Raw genomic sequence first — 24,244 nt, 5'->3', positions numbered from 1 at the left:
AGTCTTCCATTTCTAGGTACTAACTATGTAACGTTGGATGATTTTTAAGCTCTGGGAATTCTTTGTTGGTATTTTGTTAATGTAGCTCAATGGTCACTGTGCTCTTTTTTTCCTCTAAACTGCTAAATTTTTTCAGGATGAGAACACTGCAGCCCACAAAGCCTCAGTTCCATTAACAGTGCTGAATATCAGAGTGCAGTCTTGCTAGCTTCTCCTCTGATGACCCCTCATTAACCTTGCCTAAAAGGCTTGCAAAGAAGCCTTTCTCATATGCTGCAGAAATGCACACAGAAGAACATTTGTCTGTTCTGTATACTACTTCTTCCTCTGAATAATAGGCTGGGAGCAGCAGTGTCTTCCTCTCAAATTTTCAGACATTTGAAAAGCTTGATGAAATGCTGCTTACTGTAACCTCAGCACAGATAATTTACCATGGTTGTGATTCAGACTGTTTATAATTCAACAGCACTTTGAAGTCTCGTGGCTGTATGCTTTCTGATCACATCGCCTGAAGACAGTTCATTGGTACTAATTTTTCTATTGTGATTTCTAGTGCATCTCTTTGGATAAAAGCTACATAGTGTTGCTCTACTGTACTTTAAAAAAATCAAACCAACAACCTGCTAACTAACTGTCCCTGTAACATTAGCTATGTAGAATTTCTGAATCTAGCTGTAGGATATGCAGAAAGCTGGTAAAACCTGTCTGTAGTATGTAAAGTGTCCAGTCTTTCTTAGTTTCCACTTTATTATCTTCCTAATAGTGTGGAAGAGGAAACAGCTAAGTTGAATAGCAGCTCATGCCTTTTTTTTTCTTTAAATATCCAGTTTAAAGTTGACCTCTATCACCTGTGAGTCTGCCTATTTGTAGAAGTTGGAGACTATAGGCAGATTTGAGTCAGGTTTGTTATGTTGTGCATAAGGGTTCTCTGCCACTTTGTCTATGTTAATTGTGCTTGATATCAGGAAACAGAAAATAACCTTTGAGGATATATAGCAGTTAGCAGATCTAGTTCCTTCCATGTAGAGTGTTTCTTTTGTTACCCACTTGCTTGGCATCCTGTAGCACGTATTTGAGAATGAAATGCAGTGTGTCTTTTCTGTGTAACTCTGTCCATTTAATGCCTGTTGAATTGTCCTAGAATTTAGCTCAGACCACTTGGTGTCAGTAAAAATGGATAGCAGAGGTAAGAGACTTGGCTGAGCTTGGTCTGAATGAAGAGCAGACTTGAGTGGCTAGAGCAGAGTCTGATGCCTTGCTAACATGGCTCTCCTGCTGTTTCTGGTGTCTGAGTTAGGCTCTGCAACCACTTGTGGTATTGTGATGTGCTTTGCAGATGCAGGATTTCTTGTCCCAATGTTAATAGGACAGGACTCTGAAGCACTATAGAAAGTTAAAGGAAAACAAATGAGACATTACTTGATAGACTTAACAGCTATGTGAGTAACCAAGCTGAAATTTAAGATTAATTTAGGTGCCAGAAATGTATTTTCTTTCCTCATTAAGGGCGCTGAATAGACATTAAGCCTTGGCTGAAAAAACTTGCCAAAGGAATATAGGCATTTTTTGCTGATGAGCTTTGTTTTTTTGTGGCTTGATACAATAACTAATCTTAGGGGCGAGGAGTGGTTTTGAGTCGGGATTCTTCTTGCATTTATGCAAGGCACCTATGTAGAGGGATAGAAAGAGAATAATAATAGTTCTGTGTGTAAGTTTAGTAGTGAAAAAGTAATGACTGTGGTCATGAATGACCAAGATCCCTGTTTTACTTTGTGTAATGTAAACACCTTTGATAGCTCTTTCCTGACCAAAAAAAAAAATCGGAGGGGAAATGCAGGGATAAATTGAAACAGCCAAGAAAAGCTTATTGAATTGTTCTGAGCTGAACAATTGCTTCACTTGCTGCCTGTCTCCATTCAGACCCCTGGCACTGCAGAACAGCGAATCACGTGCTGGGAAGCCTTGCTGTTTGTCCTGGCTTGTCAAAACAATTTAATGTAGGTGGAAAGGAATGAATGAAATGAACGGAGTGGGCTTGATGCATCTGTTTCGGTTTGTTCGAAGGGCAGCCCAGTGATTAGGATGTGACACTTGAGTCCTCCAGGGAAACTCTCAGTTCAGGAACACCAATGCTGGCCATTTTATAGGATAGTTAAATCCATTTTAGGAAGCAAGCTCTCCTACAGTTTGACAGCTTTGTATATTTTTAAATATTTGGGCTATATCTGCTCAGCTTGTGGTAACTGAGGTGCAAGAATGTGATTTGGTAACTTCCAGAATTAGGACTTCATCTTGTCTGCCTAAAGTTGCTTCACTATGGTAAAATAAAGCCTGGGGGAGGAGAGAGGGTGTCCATTTTCTGATTTTATTAGTAGGAGTTCCAAGACAAATTGATCTTTGAAGGACAGGATATCAAGCCATATATTATTAACTGTTCTTAAAGTGGTGGTTTCTTTATAAAATTGTTCAAGTTTGCCAGGCTTATGGAAAAGCATCTTAGATGTCTTTCTATTTTGTTCAGTTTGTTGTTTAATTTTTAAAATAAAAATAAAAGGAAACATTAAATTTATTTAACCAGTCTTGTACTTTGTGATACAGGAATGTTAAGTTGTGAAATTTCCATTTTTGCTTCCAGATGAAACCAACAAATAACATGCTGAAATGAACCATCTGCATACCTATTTAGACTGTGAGTTACAGGAAGAAGGCTGCAGGGGATAGATCTGTTTGATTAATTCTTGAGATAATCAAATGGAGAATTATTTGGAATGATGTCATAAACTTTTTGCTACCTCTTTAGAGGTGGAAATAGAGTTGAGGGTCTTGCCTTCCTGCAGGCTCCTGCTTGAAGGCCCCACTGGAATCTGAGTATTGCCCCAGGTAGCTGCCTTGTTGGGAGGACACAGCTGGGCTTTTGATTCTCTTGGAGTACACACTTGAAACTGAAGATTGTGAAACCTGTTCCCTTCCCAAATTCTTGGAAAATGCTCTTCTAAGTTCTCATTAAGTGTGATGGCTGTTCTCTGTCTGCCACAGCTCTGTGATACAGCAATTTCATGTGATTCCAAGATGTTTTCAGTCCTCTGCCTTTCCTCAAGTATTCATACCTCATGTGGCTGGTAGCACCATTTCTCAGACTCCCAAATTACATATAGTGCTTTATTTCCTTGCTTATCTCAGTACTTGCTTAGATTGCACCTTTGTGCAAGAAAGAGCATAAAGCTGTCACATTTTGCCCATGCTAAAACTCAGAAGGTGCCAAAATGTAGTACTTGGGATGGGCTTTGATGTAGTCCATCTCTATGCAGTCTGGCAGATCTTACTGTCTGGTATGTTTTAAGGTTCTAGTGCACAGAATATTCAGGTTTTGAAAGTGTACTTGTAGTTTTTAAATGGCATGTTAGCCTAACAGGTTGCATTACAGGGTAGTTTGTATGAGTATAACCAGTCATTGTGTGTACAGATAATTTTGTTGGTATAACGGTATGTGAGATCTGATATTTTCCTGAACGCTAGGGTTATGTGTTTTTAAAGCATGTTCATCCTTTTCTGTTACCTAGCATTGTGCTCCTTTAGGGAAAGAATATAAAAAAACCCCACCCTCTTACAGATGAGTGTATGGGTTGTGTATCCAAGGAAATGAGGGTAGTTAAAGGTAGTATGTGTTGCTAGTCTTATGAAACAAGTGGCCTCTCTGCCTTTTCCTTACAGTTCTGTTTAACTTTTCCCGCTACAGTTTGCTGCTGCAGTATGCCACTGAAGGGTGTGATGTTTCCTTACTTGCAAAAATGTAGCTGTCTTCCATAGGTGAAATTTGTTAGCCCATGTTTGTGTCCAAGCTTGTCCCAGATCATTAGGGCACTGTGACTTTCAAAGAAGTGTTGAATTACTCAGTGTGTTGTCACTGTCTTAGTGTTTTGTTTTTGTTTTCTCTAATGCCAGTGCTGAAGTGTTGAGTGTCTGTTTTAAACCTCACTGATATGTGTGCAGGAACAGGATGTGGCCAGAAAGGGAAATGAGTCAAAATATGCTTGCCTGTTAAGAGTCTGCTCATTGATAAGAGTGATTAGCACTTGTTAGATTCTATTTGGGGTTAGTAGTACAGTGGTAGGGAAAATGATGTAAGACCCTTAAGAGAGATTAAGTTTGCATAGATTAGGATGATAATTTAATGTCAGGTATAGTCCAAAACAGGTTAGTAGTGTTTGTGGTAGATAACTTATTAAAATGCATGAAATAAAGGAAATTTAATCCAAATGTGTATCTAAAATGTAGGTTTTGGACAAAAATGAGTGCAGCTGTTCGTATTACATGGCTAAATTTAAAGGTGATATAAAAGTAATTGCTGCAGCCATGTTTTTATAATAACCATATGTAACTAATTTTAATATGTGGATTATGTGGATCAGGTGCAGAGGCTGAGAAGACTGCTTTATTTTACTGTAAGAATAGTTACATTACTGTGATTTTTGTATTGCTTGAAGCATGGAGTGCTTCTAAGAAGCACGTGTGTATGCTCTGTTGACTGATGTGCCTGTTGCAGCTCACTGCTTTTCTGTATCACAGCTGCTTGTAGGAGTCAAGATGAGCTGGTTTTGAACAGAAGTTGTGCTGCCCTATTTATTGTAATGAAAGGAAAGCTATTAGTGCAAATGGAAGCATTATTTCTGTATTGAAAAAACTCAAACCAGCAGCTAGGCAGACATGATACTCAAATGTTTGTATAGTGTTTCTGCAAACATGTTATCTCAAAATTTGTTTGTGCGAGTATGTTTATGAAGGAGTGAGAAGAGTGCTAATTTCTGCAGAGTGAAACAGTTGCAGGATTGAGTGCTTTTGATGTCTAGAGACTAAATTTGCGAGACTGAAGAATTTAGCATCTTCCTAAGAACTGTGAAAGTGTGTGTGTGGCTGACGTTCATAGGCACTGATAAGGTAGTGATTCCTGAGATTGTTTCAACTCTGTTCTCAAACTTTCACATGGAAGGCTTTTACACTTGAAAATTGGAGCTTCATCTGGAAATGAAGTTTGTCCATATGGAAAGATACTCTGTGAACCTCTGAGAAAAAGTTAATGATCTAAGTGAGTATAGGATGGTTTAGGTATTGGCTGACTGGTATAGGGAAAACACATTACCGGCAAACTAAGGAAGAGAAATTACTGCCTGGAGGACAGTAGGAGGTTGTGAGCAGTATAAGTAAACCCTGCATGGTTTTACTACCTCCTTTAAGTGAAAAGGAAATATGAAATCAAGTGACTTAGGAATATTATTCAGATTTGACAAAGAGGTCACTGGTTATTCCTAAATAACTGTTAGGAGCAATGAATCTAAAATTGTGGGCTTTAATTATATCCTGAAATGTTGCGTGTTTGGGTGTTTTTGTTTTAGTTTTTAAAACAAACTGCATATAGATCCAATTTATGTCAGTCTGTCAATCTGACTGGTGTGGCCAGTGCATTGGCAAGCTGAGAAAAGTGAATGGCATGAGGAGACTGTTTTTTCTTGAGATGTGCAGCTTAGTCTGGTAATAGCTGCTCAGAGTCCTGATGCTATGTGGTAGCTACTTGTTGGGAGATAATAAAACAATATTGTCTAGGAATGCTTTTTCATGGTCTGTCTCTGGCCAAAAGATTGCTTTCTGTCTCTAGTGTGAGTTATGGTTATGTTTTCCTTGATGCTAGATTACAGGAAACTTGTTCAATCATGAGGTTGTGCTTTTAATCAGAGAAAATCCAACTTAATCGCTTGTTCTTCTGCAGTTATAAGTTCATAGTATGTGTTAGAGAGGTTTTATGCTCTACCCCCTATATGGAAGGTTAATCCCATCTGTTACCAGTGGTCTGGATATTATACACATAGGAATGACCAAACATTATTATGTACAACATGAGAGAGATGCTTTAAATAGTCCAGTTTTGTCTATTGTGGATCACTTGAATATTTGAAGACATTATGTCCTCCTTCCACATCAACTCAGGCAATGACTAGATTTATTAGAGTAGGGGAAGAGGAAACGGGAAAAGGGGATAATCCTCAGACTTGCAATTCTTACCTCTGAGAGCACTCAAGATTGTAAGGAAAAATATGACAAAGACTATAAAAGAATGTCTTCTAAATGAGTGTATTTCAGGGCAGTTGCAAACCAAATCGTATTTAAGATTGCCAGTTCTTACTTGTTCATTGACTGTACCCAACTGTTGTTCAAGTTGCTGCTTCTCTGAGTAAGAAATAAAGCAAAGCTTTCTGATACACCTTTTCTTTTTCATTAGGATCGGAAGCTGTCCAAATCAGAGCGTCAAAGATTTAAAGAGGAAGCTGGGATGCTGAAAGGGCTTCAGCATCCCAATATTGTTAGGTTCTATGATTCCTGGGAGTCTACAGTGAAAGGAAAAAAGTGTATTGTTCTTGTGACGGAACTCATGACATCTGGAACATTGAAAACGTAAGTAAATTAAGGAATGTCAAAGCATATGAGAATCATTAGCACAAAATCAGAGCACTAAAAATAGATCACATTTCAGAATAGGTAAGAAGAGAGCCCTCTTGCTGAGGGCTAACCTCCTGTAGGGAAATTCTGGTTTAAAAGGAGTCTTGCTAGCCGTGCAGAGTTCAGTAGAACATCCTTTAAATTAGCAAGCTTGTCACATTCTTCCTTGTGATGTCCTAGTAAACACATGCAGAAAACTTTTAGGTTTTAAGGGTTCAGGAAGACAGTGCTCTATTTTCACTTCTCACAACTTTTCATTTTCTGCTCCAGCTGCTTTCCATTAGCATGAGATGATTTGTAACATTCAAAGCCTGAATTAATTCACCTCTTTTGAGAAATTTTGGATGTTACTACAGTACAAATAATATGTAAAAGAAAACAACACCAACAAACCACTGCCTGTTTGTTTAGCTGAAACTTCATGAAATAGTACAAAAAAAAATCTGGAAGTATGCCAATGCTTGGAATTTCAACCTGGAAAACTAGCTAAGTGAAACTAGTTGTCTCTAAGCCAGAGCTGAAGGCAGACACCGGCAAATCGAGCTGCTGCGAGGGCCCTCTAGTGGTATGTGGAGCCTGCGGGGGTTATACTTGCATTACATTTTCACCTTGCACTGTAGAAACTTGTAGGGCTATGAGTGTGTTCACCAGCATCCAGTCACCATTAATCTACGGGAAATAAAACTGCCGGCATCTGAAATTCAGGGATTGTGAGTCGTTGTCTTAATTCAGTGCCCATTTAAGTCTTGGAGAGGAATTCAAATTCTAAATGTGTAAGCAGGCTGTAGGAGCTGGAAACAACTTGCAATCTATTTGGCTAAAATAGTATGTGAATGTCTTGTGTTTTTTATGATGCTTATTGATAGCCTCAAATGGACATACTTAAGACAAAAATGGTACTTTGGGAGTCTGGCCTGTAATTACAGGGAAGCGTTTGCCTTTTGAAATAGCACTGGAAGTTGCCGTTGAAGATACTGCAACTTTTTATTTTAGCTGCATGTTCAGGGAAGGCTTTTCTGAGGTTGGCCAAAGTATTTCAGATAGAATGTATCTCTTTATGTGCTGTTTCCAGAGCCAGTAATAACATAAAGGCTTTACAGCTATGTACAGATGCCTTTATTTAAAGTTACCTAATTTTATGCTAGAATATATAGTGTTAGACTTAACCTTTTTTTCCCCCTCCCTTTTTTACTCCTTCCCCCCCCCCCCCCCCCCGATCTTAATATCTGGATCTTGTTATGTGGTGGCATAAGCAAGATGACAAGGTAATAATAGACAGTTATATGCAGGGTGTTGGTAGGAAGAAATACCTCAGATTTGTTGTCTGTAAGATTATTTTATACTCTAAAGTATGGAAGTTTATCCAGAAATAACTCATAAGATCTTTAATAGAACATCTTTTAAACTGTAAACTTCTGGGTGGGTTTTTTTCCCCACTATTTCATAGTTTGTGTTATAATTGTGATTTAGTTTATTCTTGTCCACATGACTTGAGTCTTGACAGGTAAACTATATTGGAAAATTCTGATATGCCAAATTTAGTATCATTAAGTATTTCATGTATTTGTGTCATATTCCTACATTTACACTGCACACTTATGTTTGTTCATATTTGGCTGAGTATTGCTTCCATTTCTCTCTTTTTGTATGTTTACATTACTTACATTTAATGCAAGCGATGCCTTTCTTGTTTTGAGACTTGGGATGCAGACGTTGTTGCCACTTGATGTAAAAAGGTAAACAGAAGAAGTGTGATGGTATCTGAAAGAAAATTTTCCTCATGCATTTTCATATTTGTACACATTTAGATATATACACACACATAATGTTAAAATATTATTGACTCAATCTTTTCAAATGCTGTCTGCACAAACTTCTAATTTTGCACAAAGAGAAGTCCCTGATTTTCTGCATACCAGTGCAAAAGTACTGCAACTCAATTGTTGTAAAGAATTAAACTGCCATTGTTATGCTATCACGGAATTAAAATCTTGGAAAACCAAAATGGAGTTGCCTATTTTAAGTTTTAATTATACTGTTAATGAAAGCAGCAATTTTCTATCTGACCTAGGTCTCAGGCACTAGTTCTGTCCAAGGCTGTTATAGTATGGGTCCTGATCCACTTTAAATGAATGTGTCAGCTGTCTAGTAGGACACATATCTTCATAACTACTTCTATTAACTTAGCAGGGTTCCCTATAGATCCTTGAGCTGAGATGTTATAGGTCAGCAGCATTCCTGCTTAACAAAACCCTCAAAAACCAATCCCACAAAAAACCAACCTTGAGACAGCCAAATTGTAGTTTCCGTCTCTATTCATTGAAGCTAATAAAGAAAGCTCTGTGTTCTCATCTTCACTTGTAGTCTGTGCAAAGATCAAATATCTGTCTTTTTTTAGAAAATCATTACTACCCTTTAAAATAGACAACACTGTTGATTTCACAGGGGCAAGTTAAGTGGAAGCTCACCAAGATGGTAAAGTGCTGCTGTCACTGCTCTGTGAAGAGAGGCTGAGGGAACTGGATTAAGAAGGATCTTTTGAGGGAGACCTAACTTAGTTCATGACAGTGTTACGGAAAAATAACAGCAGCGCTGCAGGATGCTGTGTGATGGTTGGACCCAGGTCCTTTAATAGTGAGAAGCTGGCAGTAGACTAACATATTTGAAACCAAGAATGTAATTAAGGATTCCAGATGCTGAACTGAAGTGCCCCTACCATGTGATCTTTGGAACAAACTCAACAGAGATGAATGAGGGTTGTGTCAATAGCAAGAATTCAAGTGGTAGCTGATGTGATTCAGAACCTCCTTCAGTTTGTCTCCTTCCTTCGCTTGGCTTTCTCCGTGCTTGTCTTTACATTCTGTTTTGAGACTTTATTTCTTTCTGGAACTGAGTCCCGATTGCTTTTACAGATCTGTTTTCACAGTGGTGTTATTGCTAGCAACTTGATTTTCCAGATATTCTTTTGAATTGGAGCAAAATAGTAAAAGGCCTTAATATACCACATTTCTGTGTTGGCATTGATTCGAGTCATTTAATCTGCTTTAATCTCACTTTTTTGCTGATTAAGTGGATATGCAAAAGAGACTGAAAACATGGAATAACTGAACATGACTTGGTTGTATTTTAAGACTGTAGTTGGTAGACTTCATGCTGGTCACAGAATTTCCTACCAGTCTTGCAGTAGTGTGAAACTGTTCTTTATCTGAGACTTTCAATAAGACCCTCTGAATAACATTCTTGCTCTACGCAGCATGCTAGTTTCTTTCTCTAAGTGTGTTTCACCCCATACTTTTCAAAGGGAAGTAAACAACACTTCAAATTCACCCATAGAGAGGTTCTACACATACACTGCTGGAAAGCACTTACTTGATCACTGTCACAGGTTATTCACCTTGGGGTATCTCTAATCTGTAGAAATTAGGGAGTAGAATAAGGTCACAGTTTTGGGTAACAAGCACTGGAAAATTTTGTTCTGGTATGAAAATTGACTCTTCTGGCATGGGATTTTAAAAAGCAGCAGTGTTAGAATAATCAAGGTTGGGTCACATTCTACCTGAAAAGGGATCCTAACTTTATGTATGAACTCTTCCATGTCAGTTATTTGACAGAACCTTTTTAAAGATTTCTCTGCCCCATCCATATCTATGCATAAACATTACATTTCTTAGTTTGCAGTAGTGAGTAGTACCAGTCAGATTCAGGTGATCAAACCCGTCTTGCAGCAGGAAAGTGATCTCTAAGAATTTCTAATTCACTTGATAACAAGTAAATTTGAAGCAGATTTAAAGTGTAGCGTGATAACCTTACTTACGAGTATTAGTCCAAGCACCCTGGTCAAAGTTATCCGTACTGATTGCAGAGCTCTCACAGATTGCAACAATTCTGTACTTGGTTGTTATTAGTGTTTTGGCTATAGTGCCCACCTTCCCACCCAGTTATAGTTCATCAAGGAAAAGGTTATAACTATTTGAGCAGTTTCAGGATAAAGGGGAAGAAAAAAACCCTCTTAAATGAATAGATAAAGAGTTGTTTTAATGCATAAGCCTTTAACTCTTTGTCAGGGAAGCAGTGCCTTGAAACTTAGCAAGCCAACTGTTTAGTTACCATAGGGTGACTTTCTATGCAAATGAATTATTAGCTATAGATCAAGCATTTCACATATATCTTTCAACGTTATAGTCCCCTAGCTAGAAGAAAGTGGGTAGGTTTTAGGCGGGGCATCAGCTCTAGCTCCTCTGAAGTCTGGAAATGTCCAGGTAGCTTTTAAAATAAAAGGTGAAGTTGAAATTTGTACATCTGTTTCATTACTGCTTTTTACTTCAAAACAGAAAATGATACAGCATAATCTACTGTTTGTTAGCAGAACCTGTTTAACCCACTGCTATTTTTTTCATTAGGTATTTGAAAAGATTTAAAGTGATGAAAATTAAAGTACTACGAAGCTGGTGCCGTCAGATACTGAAAGGCTTGCAATTTCTACACACACGCACTCCTCCCATCATTCATAGAGACTTAAAATGTGACAATATCTTCATTACTGGCCCTACTGGATCAGTCAAGATTGGAGACCTTGGTCTGGCAACCCTGAAACGAGCTTCTTTTGCCAAAAGTGTGATAGGTAAGCCTCTACTGTTTCAGAGGTTGATGAGCCGGTCTATCTATTTGGAAACTTGAGTATTTTCAAAGTCTTTGTTTTCCATCCTTAAACATACGGTTTCAAAGGTACATGGACAAAGCGCGAAAACATTTCTTGGCTGTTGAGGTCATTCCTGATAAGATTACATGTTGAAACTTTGGTTGTACTTTTGGTATTTGTATATTAACATTAAGCATTTTGGAATATAGATTTATTGCCCTGCCCAACAGTTTAGTGCAACATTGTTGATAAAACCATTCTTAATTACACATAAATCTCTGCTTTAGCGTGATGCTGCTTCAAGTAATGTACAAATGCATTTTGGTGACCAAGCAACATTTTGATGTTTAGTGTAGCCTTAATTTATACAGCTAACCATTTTTTTTAATATATTGTCACCAGGGGCTAGTATGAAATCTTTTGTACTTTGTGAGTAATCAGAAACTAAGGTATATTAAAGAATCTTTATATCACAGTCTGACTGTGATGTAATGCCTACTCAGGGAGTCTATACAATATGGATTTGTGTAACTTAAGACGATGCATTGGGGTAGTATTACCTTATACTGGCTCTGTTCTTGTATATCCACTAATAACCTTTTTCAGAAATTGATTTAATGGAACTAGTATTTCTTGTGAATTCTTGAAAGAATTGGTTTTATCAGCTTTGTTTCCATAGTTGGGTTAATAGACTACAGGGTGTGAAGTTGCTCTCTCTCTCTCCCAGTATTTAGAGCTTGCTAAAATGCGATATTACTCAACAGTCCTATACTAGATTCCTAGATGGGGTCAATGGTATATACTCATCAATTGTTTTGCCAGCTGTTGCTGAAATATTTCCTGCTTCTTAACCAAGTCAAAGTATTAATAGGAAAGACAAGCATACAATGTAAATAAATAATAAAAAAAATTCTTAAGCATTCTTACCTAATCTTCTAAATTGTAATTGAAAAATGTCCATTTCATATCTATCTATCTGTTAACAGTTAGGTTTTGGATAAAGGATTGCAATTACATTCTTTTTTTTTTTTTTTTTGATGTAGTGTGGTGAAAACAAGCAATGTAGCTATAGAATGAGCTGTGAACTGTCTTGAATCTGGTGTCTGCAGGAAATAATTCTGTGCTTAAATTTACAAAAAGCAAACTTGCATCTCTGGCTTAAAGTAAATTTGATCATACAGTGCAATCCCTTTGAGGGGATGCTGTGATGCTTCACTGGGCAATAATTTTCTGCACACTATTTAAATGGGACTTGTTGAATCTCACGCTCTATGCCTGTAACTCAATCTCTGTATTTCTGAGTATTTTTGACTGTAGGATGTCCCTCACTAATGCCTGTATCTGCAGTAGGCCTATAAATATACTGCAGGTGGGAAGGTAAGTATATGAAGAAAAGGGCTCTGGTGAGTGGCCTTTGCAGAAAACTACCTTTTATCCTTTTTTCATGAAGATTTATGTTTGTAACAATAGAGTTTTTCATTGCAAGGTCTTTCCCAAGCCATCCTACTTAGAAAAGTAGATGGAAAGCACCACATCAGAGACTAGCTATGGGCTCTTACCAATACTACTTTTTTTTGCAGCAGAAGGCAGTTGAGTAATTTTTGAAACAAGGTTTAATGTGGCTTCTTTCTTACAGGGATAAAAGGTAAGTGCCTTAACTCTCCTTAGTATTTGGTTTGTAGCCTATGGCTAGTCTACAGTCTTCCCCTCTTCTTATACCCTCCCCTGTATTTGACTCCTGCCTGATAGAGTCTGTTTTCATACCTAGATTAACTAACACACATGAAACAGGAATTTGCATCAGTCCTTTCTTGACATTCTTATTTCATAAGGCCTTGCAATGGAAGACTCACAAAGTATGTTGATGCAACAGAGTGACTAAGGGTTTCCTCCCTCTTCTTTTTGCCTCCACTTTCTCTTGTCTCACAGGTCTTCCCATCCGCTTCCTCCTGCGGTGAGTAACGCCAGCAGCCTCTGCTCGCTTTGAGACATTTAGAGTCTGAATCGTTCTTTTAATTTAAGGTACCCCAGAGTTCATGGCCCCCGAGATGTATGAAGAGAAATATGATGAATCCGTTGATGTATATGCTTTTGGGATGTGTATGCTAGAGATGGCTACGTCTGAGTATCCTTATTCCGAGTGCCAAAATGCTGCGCAGATCTACCGTCGAGTGACCAGTGTAAGTCCCTTGCTGCTATTGATTCTAAAGTTACTGCTATTGGCAACAAAAGAGTACAGCTGGGTAGCATGGTACTGTGCAAGTGTGTGTAGGGAAAAAAAGAAGATGACAAGATTATTTTTCTGGGGGCTTGTGGGTGGAAAGGTATAGCATGGTTCAACTTACCAAACAGAAGCCTGTAAAATATGTGAATGGAAATAAAATTTAATGTGTTCATGTTCTTCCTTCAGTATGTAAGAAGGTGTTGCACTGGGTTTAAACCTCCCCCTCTCCAAGCAAAAGAAAAAACAAAAAAAAACCCAAATTCCAAATAAAAAACCGCATTAGAGTAGTAACAGGTTATTTTCAAAGCCACTGTGGGGGGTGGTGAAATTATTTCAGTCTAGAAGATTAGCTGGTAACTTTGTTCTCTGAAATAAAGCTGGATCACAGATTTAGAGCACTCTGGCTTAGCTGCCTGCCAGCGTAAATTGTAATTTGTTACCCAGAGTGATTCCAAGTTAATAGTTTGCTGAATTCTAAATGGCCCTTAGCTACTGTGTGTTGGGTGCACTTGTAATTATGCAGTGGAAATACTTCATAAATAGCAGGAAGGTATTCTACCCTGAAAAGTGCTGGTAAAGCGTAGTGGTAGTGTTAGAGGCATTGTGAGTGAAACCAAATAAGGCTGAGAAGCCAAGCAAGAGATTCGAGCTTGCCTATCTGACTAGACTATGTGAAACCTACACTCCTTGAAGCAGAGCCGTGGTGCTAGGAATGTTCAGAATGGTTGTGGCTAGGTTTACTTTGTGATCTCTAAAACACTTTTGCAAAAACTGCACCAGTGCAGTAAAACAAACTGCACATGTTCACCTTCTGATCTAAGCATTCAAAAAGAATAGTGAGGTGCCGGCTTGGGGAAGTAAATACTTGCATTGATTTCTCACAATATCTGTGCAGATGTGCAAAGGGTGGAAAAAACCTCTCTTTCTGATCCATAGACAAATGAATTCCTGTTAAATGTCTTTTGAGTATTATCTTGGAGAAGTTGAGGATTTACTAAATGTCTTGCTTAGCTCTGGAAAAAGAAAATGCTCTCTTATTTCTGATACCTCACACTGTAAAAGGCAGATCTGATTAGTGACTAACAGATGTGGAAGGGAAGGGTCTTTATGTCAGAAGTAAAGAATTCTGAAGGAAGGCTTGGTGAAATAAAAGACTATCCCTTCTTTGAAGGGGAATGTTGGTGAGGCACAGGAGGAGGAAGAAAGAAGGAATAAATGACCATTTTCTCTTTTTTTTTTTTAACAGATGTTACAGTAAGTTTACATATATATGTGTGTATGTGTCTGTATAAACGCACTTGCAGAAGTGTGTTTTGTTTTTTTTTTTTTTTGTGGACATAGCTGTAGTTTCCTAAATAGGGAGGAAAACCAGTGGTAATGTCTAGCCTTTACTCTGCTTACACCATAATCAGATCCATGAGCTATTTGCATTAGTGAAGGAAAACTAAATGTCTTACCAACACTCCTTGTGGTACCTTTTACTATGCTTATGTATGTGTCTTGGCCAGAGCCAAACCAGCATAATTTTGATGGGTGTTTTTCCTCAAAGCAGATACCTAATGTAACTGCCCTGCCAATTCCTTAGAAGTACTAGGAACTGGGCTGTGGTGAGAATCGGCTTTTGAGACAATCTCAGGCTTGGAAATCCCCAGGCCTTAAAGAGCTGTCTTTTCCCTGTCTGTAAAGCGCTTAGCGATTGGAAAGCCCATGTAGGGGCTTGTAGCAGACAAATTTATGTACAGACTTACCAGGGTTCAATTTACCACTTGCTTACTATGCCTTATGCTTCTTTCTCCACATTGGTTTTGTTTGACTGTTGAAATTCTAAGTGGATGAGAAGCACTAGTAATTTTTGTCTGTCTGTCCAATACCACCTTCTTCTGTGCTCTGCTGCTCATGGTTCACAGTTTGAATTTAATTGATTTTACTTTCCTCCCCTCTCTACCCCCTTTTGTCTACTGTTTGAGAGCTCTAAAATGTACTTCGCTATGAAAACAAGGAAATCCTTCTTTCAGAAGGAGCAAAGGACAGGAAGGTAAATAAAGTGAAATGTACATTTACCTGTTTCTAGAGAGGGGTTGAAAGGCTGTGTGCTTTGGTATATTTGGGGTTGCTAATTTCCTTGTACTCAAAGCAGTTTGTTTAAAAACAAAACAAAATCGACAGCAAACAAAATTTGAACAAGTGTTGAGAAAGGCTTTCAAAGAAGAAAAGACAATTTTACCTTGAAATAAAGCATAAACCTGTCTTAACTGATAATGGAAAAATCAGTGTTTCTTTTATAATGTAGAAAGCAGAACCGTATTATGAAAGTGAAATAAAATACGCTTTGTATTCTTTTTACCACTCTGTGAAAGTTCTGTGAACCAGTGTGGAAAGATCTCCTTGTTAAAGAAAAGATTTTCTTTCATTTCAAAGGAAACTTTAATTTAGACAACAGCTGCAGTTGTAGGTGAGGGGTGAACCAGTTGTGAAATATAGTACTTAAAAGGACAGTGTGTGAACCATCAATAACAGAATGAAGTCAGAAAACTCTGTAGGTGACTCCAAGAATACTTACCAACGTGTTTCTTTCTAATCTATCTTGGAAGGTGCATGTGGTTTGTGGAGGATGTTTAATATTTCCATTTCAGCCCCTTAGTTTGCTGCTTTCCTAGGCATGTTCAGGAATATTTTGAGGTGCCCTGCTGTGCCTTAAATGAAAGAATTATTTTATCTAGATGCATACACAGAGACAAGAGGGAGTAAAATAATAATGGTCTGTTATTGACAGTCATGAAAGATCATGCTGTGTGGGAGCTTAAAAAACACTAAAACCCCAAAGGCAATAAGATCAGAATGTGCAGCCACTCACGGCAGGCAATATGTGTTTAAATTAATTGGTTTCCCTCACCCCCTTTGTGGTAGCTATTAGGCTTAGTAAAAAGCGGAGTTGCTCTGTTAGCTTAAATCCTTGCTATTGCTTAGGACAGAAGCCTGTAAAAGGTGTCTTAATGCCCAGGGTGTCTTCTCAGGACTGGACTTGGCACTACTAGCTTTTATTCTTTTCTCCCATTTTGGCTGTATGTTGGTCTCGATTGTAGGTGGGCCCTTAGTTGCATTGTGTTTTGACCTTATATATTTCGTGATAAGGATTGCTCTAGCTGATGCCCAGATACTGCAGCACTGGGTTGGGCTTTTGCCAGGGTTGTCTGGAGTACTCTAATATGTGTTTGACCTCTTCTGTTCAGTCTTCCCTCACATTTGGAAACAGTTTTCTGATAAAATAATACAGTTTGGGTAAGCAAAGATCTAGATGCCAGATCTAAAGGCTGAAATTGCTCCTAGAGATGAGACATCTTTTGGCCCAGTTAGTGTTGCTTCACTTCTTGGATAATAGCACTGCTGCATGAGTTTGCTCATGCTTGTCTCACTGGGAAGTTCCTGTTTTTCCTTAAATCAGTGCTAGGGTTAAGTTCCTGAATTTTCTCTGGCCCAAGAAACAGAATTGCAATTAAGTTGGTTTTCTGGCTCACTTTAACTATAATAATAATTCCTTCAATAGAAGAATCTGGGTAAAGGCCTGGCCTTAGAAAAAAACAACCCAAACAAAAAAGCGCAAACCCAAAGCAGTCTGTAATTTGTAGGGCTCAAGGTGTTATGCTGAACTTCATTTTATAGTTCTAGTCAGGAAGTTGGCATGAGTTGGACAGAGTATTGACTTATGTTTGCCCTTGCATCCTTCTAGCATGTCCAGTCCGGACCCTTTTGCTAAGCAATTTCTTTAGAAAGGAAAGTGAGATCTGCGTATCTTGTCACTCAGGCATAAAGGAGCCTAGCCTTCCTCTTTGTTCTCATTAAATTACAAAGGTGCGATTTTGTCTGACAACCCCTTTTCTTCATTGAAGCTATCCTTGCTGCTCTTTGGAAATGGTTCCAAATCAATTAGTAGTTAGTACTTACAGAAGTTGCAACTCCTGGGATTCCTCTGATGTTCAAGCAGTATGTCTCTTCAGCTGGGACTGAGTCCATCCAGTGAGCACTTGCTGCTGCCTACTTGCCCTCAGAAAAAACCCAACATCTAAGTCTGTAATTAACTGAAATAAGCCATGCTATTAAAATAGTCCTGCCTGTTCCTGAGACTTATTTTTTCTCCCCTCTGCTGTCTTGTGCAGACATAACTGTGATATACTAATAGATTAGGGAATGTGTGTTGTCCCTCACCCCCACATTTTTTTTTCCCCAATTCTGCACTATATCAAAACAATTCAAGCAGTTCAATACAAAAGCTAATCAAGATACTTAATTCTACTACATGCTTGCACAAAGAAGAAGGAAGGATCTTGGTTAAATTCAGAAAGGTTTCCCTGTCTGACTTCGTTCCTCTCTGGAGACTTGTGTTCTTTCTTTGACCTGTTCCATGCATATTTCAATTAAACAGTTTGTCATAGGAGATACTTGAAATAGGCTACATGTGTATTTAAATGAAAACAGAGATATTTATAGAACAGACATCTTAAATATGGTTTCTTAATTTAGTCTGTTTGGGAAGCAGTGCAGTGAAGGTATAACTAACTGTAGTAGCTTCAGCTGCTTTGTCTCAGCCTCTGGCGAGAGCGATGTAACCCATACAGTTGCCTCAAAAGCTAGCTTAATTTTTTCCTTGCTCATGTTGCAGTTACCACTCACAGATGTAGTAAGACCTTGATTACTTCTACACTATGTTTCTTTGAAGCTCTCTTTTTGCAGCACGGAGTATTTTTACAAATGTGTAGAGGTAGTGTTTACTCAATATCTAATACCCCAGTGTCTCAGTCTTAAATTTTCCAGGGGATTGACTAGTCCTAGGACTAGTAAAAAGACAGTTAATAGGTTTATTATGCAGATTTGTTTCATTTTTGCATTATATGCCACTAACATAAAAATCCAAACACGCTCATTGCAAAAAAGCTAACACCATCCTCAGTTTCAAATTAGCAGAACATGAGTAGAACGCTCCCTTTTCTCTGTTGCCCCCTACCATTATATAAACTTACCTTTTAAGTTCTCCTGATGGACTTGCGCTCTGTACTTAATTTTCTCCATGCTTACTTTGACAGAGTGAGATTCTGCACTTGTCCTTGCTGTCATCAAAAGTCCAGTCTCTTCTCTATAAACAGCCTTCTGAGCTAGCCTTAAGATGAGAAGGGGGAAAAAAAGGAGGGGGGAGGTATTTTACATTTTTACTTCAAAACCAGCAAAACAACTTGTTCTGTACTGAAATGTTCCACAGAGTGGGCACAACATTTTTATTCTCTGTTCTGCAGAGCTTAAAGAAAAGGCCCAAGGGAACAAGGTACGTAATGAGTAACCTGACCAGGCAGTGTCTAACTGGTTTAAAACCCCTTAATTTCTCTAACTGGTGGGAACTGAAGCTCACTGGTCAGAGTGAAGGTCATTCTCTTGGCTGGAAACTAGACAGCTACATGGTGCTGCAGTTTGGTCAGATGAGATGAAATTAATCTCTTCTTTAGTGTAAGTTAGAGATCATAATTGTCTAGACTAGTCAACTGCATTTTCACTAGACCTGCAATGGGCAAAGTATCCCTTAACCTGTAGACGTATGATTAATTTTACTTGATACTTTATTTATTTACTAAATACTTAATGTTAATAAATGCCCTCCTTTTGGTTTCTGGAAGCAGTATGTGACTCTATTTTTTTTTTTTTTTTCAGGCATACATAAAACTGTTTCATTACCTTGAACAAGTTGATTTCCTGGCCTGGTTCAGATAGACTGACAGGAGGGGTTCCCCTGTATCTTTCAAGTGGAAGCAGCATCGGGGGGGGTGAGGGGTGGGGGGTGGAGGGAGGTGGAAATCAGTGGAAAAGTAGGGAAAGGTAACCCTCAGAGTTCTTTTGTTAAAGCAGATACAGGAAGGCCACGAACCTTCAACCAAGCACAGGAAACAGATTATTTGTAAGAAAGGGCTAACTCTTGTATTCACTGAAAGAAAAAGCTTCAGCTACTTGACTATCAAATAGAAAAAAAAGTGGTACATCAGATCTTTCCTGTGCATCACGCTGAATGGACTAAAGAATATTTAAGCTTCTACCACTTTTGGTTGCAAGCATTTTGCTACAGCGTCTTCAAGAGTGAAGAATCTGCCTGGGTGGAGGTTCAGTCACTAACTCATCAGTTCAGAAATATATAGCCTTAAAAATGGAAGATGGGAATTCAAGGTTTTGAAGCATTAATATCTTAAGAAGTTTTGCATGTCAGATTAGAAGTCCTCTTCAAGAAATGGCAATGATCTCAGTATGGAAAAGCAGGCATCAGCTTGAAAACTGAGATAAAATATGCTATATGGTTAGCACAGCTAGGGCAGATCATATCTGAAGTTGGAAAGAAAAAAGCTCATTCAACTGAATTCCTTTCTAAAAGTAGTTTGCTTTTATGAGTTGATCTTAGAGGCATTTGTACTATTCAGTATCAAAAGCTTCTAGATTACAGCTAAAACGGTTTTGTCAATGTTGAAGTAAAACAAACTTGGTTAGAAGTGAAAGGAGATATTTCTTATTTATATTGTCCACTGCTGAGCCTGGAATGTGTCTCTTAGAAGTTTTAGATTGAGTACGATTTTAAAATGATTGGGAATTAAAAGACAGAGAGTGGTGTGAACTTCAGCTGACTTGCATAAAACCAAGTTCTGAAATTTGGTGTATTGCAGAGTGTCAGAATGTGTTTTTAGAAGCCTAAATATGTTCACAGAACACAGAGTAAACAATATATTTTTAAAAACTTTAAAAGTTTGTTACCTGTTAAGGATCAGACCTCTTAAAAGTGTGATACTAATATTTAATACTGTCCTATAATCACATCTATTTAGCTCTGAAAGTAGCTCTTTTTAGGAATAGGAAGTGTTTTTAAAATGACTGAAGCATTCCTGTGAGGAGACTGATAGTTCATTGTTATTTGACAGTATAGTGCTACTAGTCAAAAATACTGACATTAAGAAGGCATGGGCTACTGTTCCTTGTGCTGCCAACTGTACTGCTATGGTTGTGCAGGGGTAAGAATGGGGTAAGTCCAGGAAAGTTTTGGTCCTGTGGAAGCTTACAGGGATGTTGAGTAATAAGTTATTTTGAGGTTATGATGTGATTCATAGGCCAGAACTCCACCAAATTTTATTATAAACTTTTTATAGTTGCCTCCAGGTTACTCAGAGCTGCTGCCAGAGCAGGCAGTGACAGTGGGGGTATGCGTGCCTGTTTGAATGCTTTGTTTTGTTCCTGTATTAGAAGAGTGAAGGTTACCAAAGTTGAACGTGATTTTGCAGATCGTTTCCCCAAAATAGAGAGGCACAACAGGCTAAAATATATAGATAAGAAACTCTGTTGCTTATTGTGCACAATATTTTTATCCTAAAGAGAAAAAAGGCTGTTGCTTCTGTATAATGTAAATATTTAGAAGCTTTCTAACACTATAAGCTTGTGACTTTATTTTAAGGTAAACTTCTTTTGAGATACATATTTCTACTTTACCGCCCATTACCATCATCAAAAAGTTCTCTGTATGGCAGGGATACTTCTTAGGACCACCCTCTGAAGCTGTGGAATTTTTTTGGTACAAAATAGAAGTTCTTCACTCCTATTAGAATAAGCCATAAAATGAAAGAATGATGACTTTTGGTGCATTGTCTGAATTGTGGACTGTTTTCAGTGTTTGCAACATTATCCTAGGCATTTGAGTGGGTATCTTTTTCTAATGGCTAGCTCTTGTACCAAATGTGTTTTATGGCCCATGTTGGATTATTCTTTTTAACGCAGTTCAAAGTCCACTGGAGCTAATCTGTGGCTTTTGAATTACTATTGCTGTGCTTAAATTTAAAAATTAGTACTAGATGATGTTTTTCTATCAGAATGGTAGCTCATTAAAGCAGAGAATGTAACTAATATAATTTGATTTTTTTTAAAAAAAGTATTTTCCATATTGAAAATGACAGTTCTAATATTGAATCACTGTGGCGTTTCTAAGTGTATAGCACTGAAATGTGTATCTAGGCATGTCTGTTTTTTTCATTTGCTTTTTTGAAAGCCATTTCCAAGCTGATGTCCCAGTAAAGCAAAGGGACATTCAGCTAGCTCAAGATGTTCACCACTGCATATTCTTGTTTGGATGATGAAGGAGGCAACCCTGTTCCTAAGTGTGAGGGTAGAGAACTGTGTATGGTAGATTAAACTGATATTTTCTTCATGCTCTTGTGCAAGAGTAAAAACTGAAAAGTCAGTGCTCAGTCCACTTGTCCAGTCAGACTTACTCCTGTTTCAGAAGAATTTCTATCTTCATACTGTGTGTTTCTAAACAAGGCCCTTTTCATTATTACATGCACCAGTATCCTTTTTGTTTGCCAGGTATACACTAAGGAACTGGGTCCTACCTTGCAGTTACAAAACTTCCTCTTCTAGGATTTAAGTAATTTCTTCAAGTCATTAGAATTGCTGCAGTTACAGTAGGTGCTGTGATTACTTAATCTACTTTTTAACTAAAACCATCTGCTTAACTAGTCATAAGAGCTTCAGATTCTTAGGACTTCAGAAATAGGTTGATATTTTTATTTACTTGGAGAAGTACAGTGGCTGAAGTAACCACTTAAAATGCCTTGTGTGCTGGGCTGGATAATTAGTCAATGGGGTAGTTGTTAAGTTACGGTGTATATTCAGCAGTAGTGCATAGCAGAAGTTTCAGTATTACCAGCAAATGCAGTGTTCTTTTTACTTGAGAGTGCTGGAGAGGATCTCAGTGATTTCTAGGAAGAGTTACAACTAGTTCATGTTCAAACTTAACTGTGTGGAAACAAGAGAACTGCAGCCTACTCTATTGCTCTTGTAAGGCTTTTAATGCTGTAAATTCTCTGGCTTTGAGTAAAAATAAGTCGTGATACTGTTAAAGAAGTTGGGTAAGCAGCTAGTGGCAGTGTCCTGTGGTTCCTGGCCTTGAAGTTCAGTTGTAGAATACACATGTGGAGGTGATAGCAAGCAGTAATGGCTGGTCAAATAAGGACTTTATTTTATACTTGTCACCAAAGATCATCACGTACAAATGACTAGGTGCTTCTTCTAAGTAACCTCATAAACTTTAGGAACAAGCAGTTAATGTGGGTGTGTCAATCAAAATACAAGTATACCTTGAGTGTATAGCAACTTTAATAATGTATGTTTGTGGAGTTTTTTTTTCACTGTTGTGACTGTCCTCTTTTAATGCCTCAGAAACTGTTTTGAGAGTAGGTGGTAGATTGGGGAGGAAAAGAGTTTCTGAATTGTGACAAGTCAGCAAGCAGGCCTGTATAAATGCTACAGCATCTCTATTGTCTTCACAATGTGTTTGTGAAATCTGGGCATACATGGTTATCTGCTGCAAGTCATGAAGACAGCTGGTCTGGGGAAATTGGAGAATCATAGGATTTAGATTACTTACACACCTGCATCACAGAGGGTGAAGACCAACTGTTTAAGCTATTTCAGTGACATAGAGCTCTCAAATAGCCAAGAGATGAATTCTGAGCTGGATGATAGTCTATCAGTCAAGTTAAAAAGGTATTTAGGCTCAAAATGTGCAATTGTTGACTGTGATGAGAAGAGAACTAGGCTCCTGCTAATCTAAATAGGGCCCCATGAACTAACTCTAGCTCACTGGAAACTTTCATCGGCTCCTACTGCTTGTATTGCAGTAGTGCTATTTACTCTGTTAGGATAGTGATCTGGTTCAGAGTTTATTCTGCAGGATTTACAGATTTAATTCTTGGCAGAATTATCAATTGTCCAGAATTAATTGCTATGAAAACTGAAATCAGATAAGCTAAACTTTCAGTTCTGTTAAATTGTGTTGCATTGTTTCAAATCTTTTTCCCTGCAGTCTCAACTACTCTAGCTTGTTTTTAACAAGACCAATAAAATCCATCTGCAGGCAACCCATAACACTTTTGAACTGAGTAATTCTTAAGCTAAAGTCTTCCTTTTCACAATAGGTATTTGACTGGACTGAGATGAGAATTGTCAAAGAGTTATAGGTGTACCCTGTATGAAATAAGGAAATAACTAAATCTGAAAGATTGATTCTAGAACAGAAAGCAGGATTAAGATGAAGGGTTAGAGATGGAAAAGGTAGTGAAATGGTTAAACATGCAGGTCTTGAGGGCTGGGTGAGTAACTAATAGCAGGTGGTGGAATTTAGAAGATCATGGGGTAAACCAATTTAACTGCTATATATTCCGTTGCCTGGGGGCTTCTTTGGGACTATGCGGAAGGAGGTAGGATCATTGGCTTCTTTTCCACTGGAATCATATGCTCTGTCTAAATTCCTGGAATTAATGGTTTGTGGCAGCCTGGGACTGGCTCAAACTAGCATGGTAACAACCTAGGAAAAAGAAAATACAGAGACTTTAATTACTTTGTTGTGTGACTTGACTTTGCTACTGATTCTATTAGCCTCTGGACTGCAATGTTAGAACATTTTGTTTGAGAAGATTAATCAGTTACAGCAGAATTCCTTTCAAGCTCTGCAGTTGCAGAACCTTTGAAAAAAGCCAAGTGAGAATTGTGGTTAGACTGGAACAGGTAGACGCTGTGCTTGTTAAAAGCTGAATCACTTAATGTTCTTTGCAGGTCGTGCAGTGTACCCCAGAAAAGTGTGGCCTTAATTAGGTGTGCAAAATATGGGACTTCTATTCCACTGAAGTAGATTTTCTTGACTGCAGTGTGTCTGTGTGGTTTGAGTGTGACTGTAACAACAAAAAAAATCGCAAGCGAAATTCCAACAGACTTTATTCATGATACCAGTAAGCACTGCTAAAATTGAAATTATAATCAACAGTTACTTGATTTGGGGGGGTGTGGGGGGTGTGTGTGTGTATAAAATACCTAGCCAAGCATCT

The 24,244-nt window shown here is 38.1% G+C and overlaps 1 protein-coding gene and 1 long non-coding RNA gene across 13 annotated transcripts in view; one reads left to right on the top strand and one right to left on the bottom strand.

Moving 5' to 3' along the window:
- The window catches only part of WNK1 (WNK lysine deficient protein kinase 1), a 105,551-nt gene that overhangs the window by 29,459 nt on the left and 51,848 nt on the right, over window positions 1–24,244 (top strand). For 11 of the 12 annotated variants that reach the window (XM_061444779.1, XM_061444776.1, XM_061444778.1 and 8 more), the window contains exons 2-4: window positions 6,272–6,444; window positions 10,890–11,110; window positions 13,151–13,308. In XM_061444779.1, coding sequence (XP_061300763.1) covers window positions 6,272–6,444; window positions 10,890–11,110; window positions 13,151–13,308 — 552 coding nt within the window. Of the gene's footprint in view, window positions 1–6,271; window positions 6,445–10,889; window positions 11,111–13,057; window positions 13,083–13,150; window positions 13,309–24,244 lie in introns of those variants that run through there. The other variant, XM_061444780.1, reaches the window with a different exon arrangement.
- Window positions 1,094–18,821, bottom strand: LOC133264804 (uncharacterized). The gene is made up of 2 exons (XR_009741772.1): window positions 18,368–18,821; window positions 1,094–1,383 (listed from the first exon to the last, which is right to left on the bottom strand). It is a non-coding gene; the product is annotated as an uncharacterized LOC133264804 (long non-coding RNA).

This window comes from Pezoporus flaviventris, unplaced genomic scaffold, assembly GCF_033815535.1.
Source record: "Pezoporus flaviventris isolate CSIRO_AGI_PZ_B2104156 unplaced genomic scaffold, CSIRO_AGI_Pfla_v1 ptg000002l, whole genome shotgun sequence".
NCBI classification, from domain to species: domain Eukaryota; kingdom Metazoa; phylum Chordata; class Aves; order Psittaciformes; family Psittacidae; genus Pezoporus; species Pezoporus flaviventris.
Note: the sequence above shows the minus strand (reverse complement) of the source record. Positions and strands in the feature narration are given on the sequence as shown.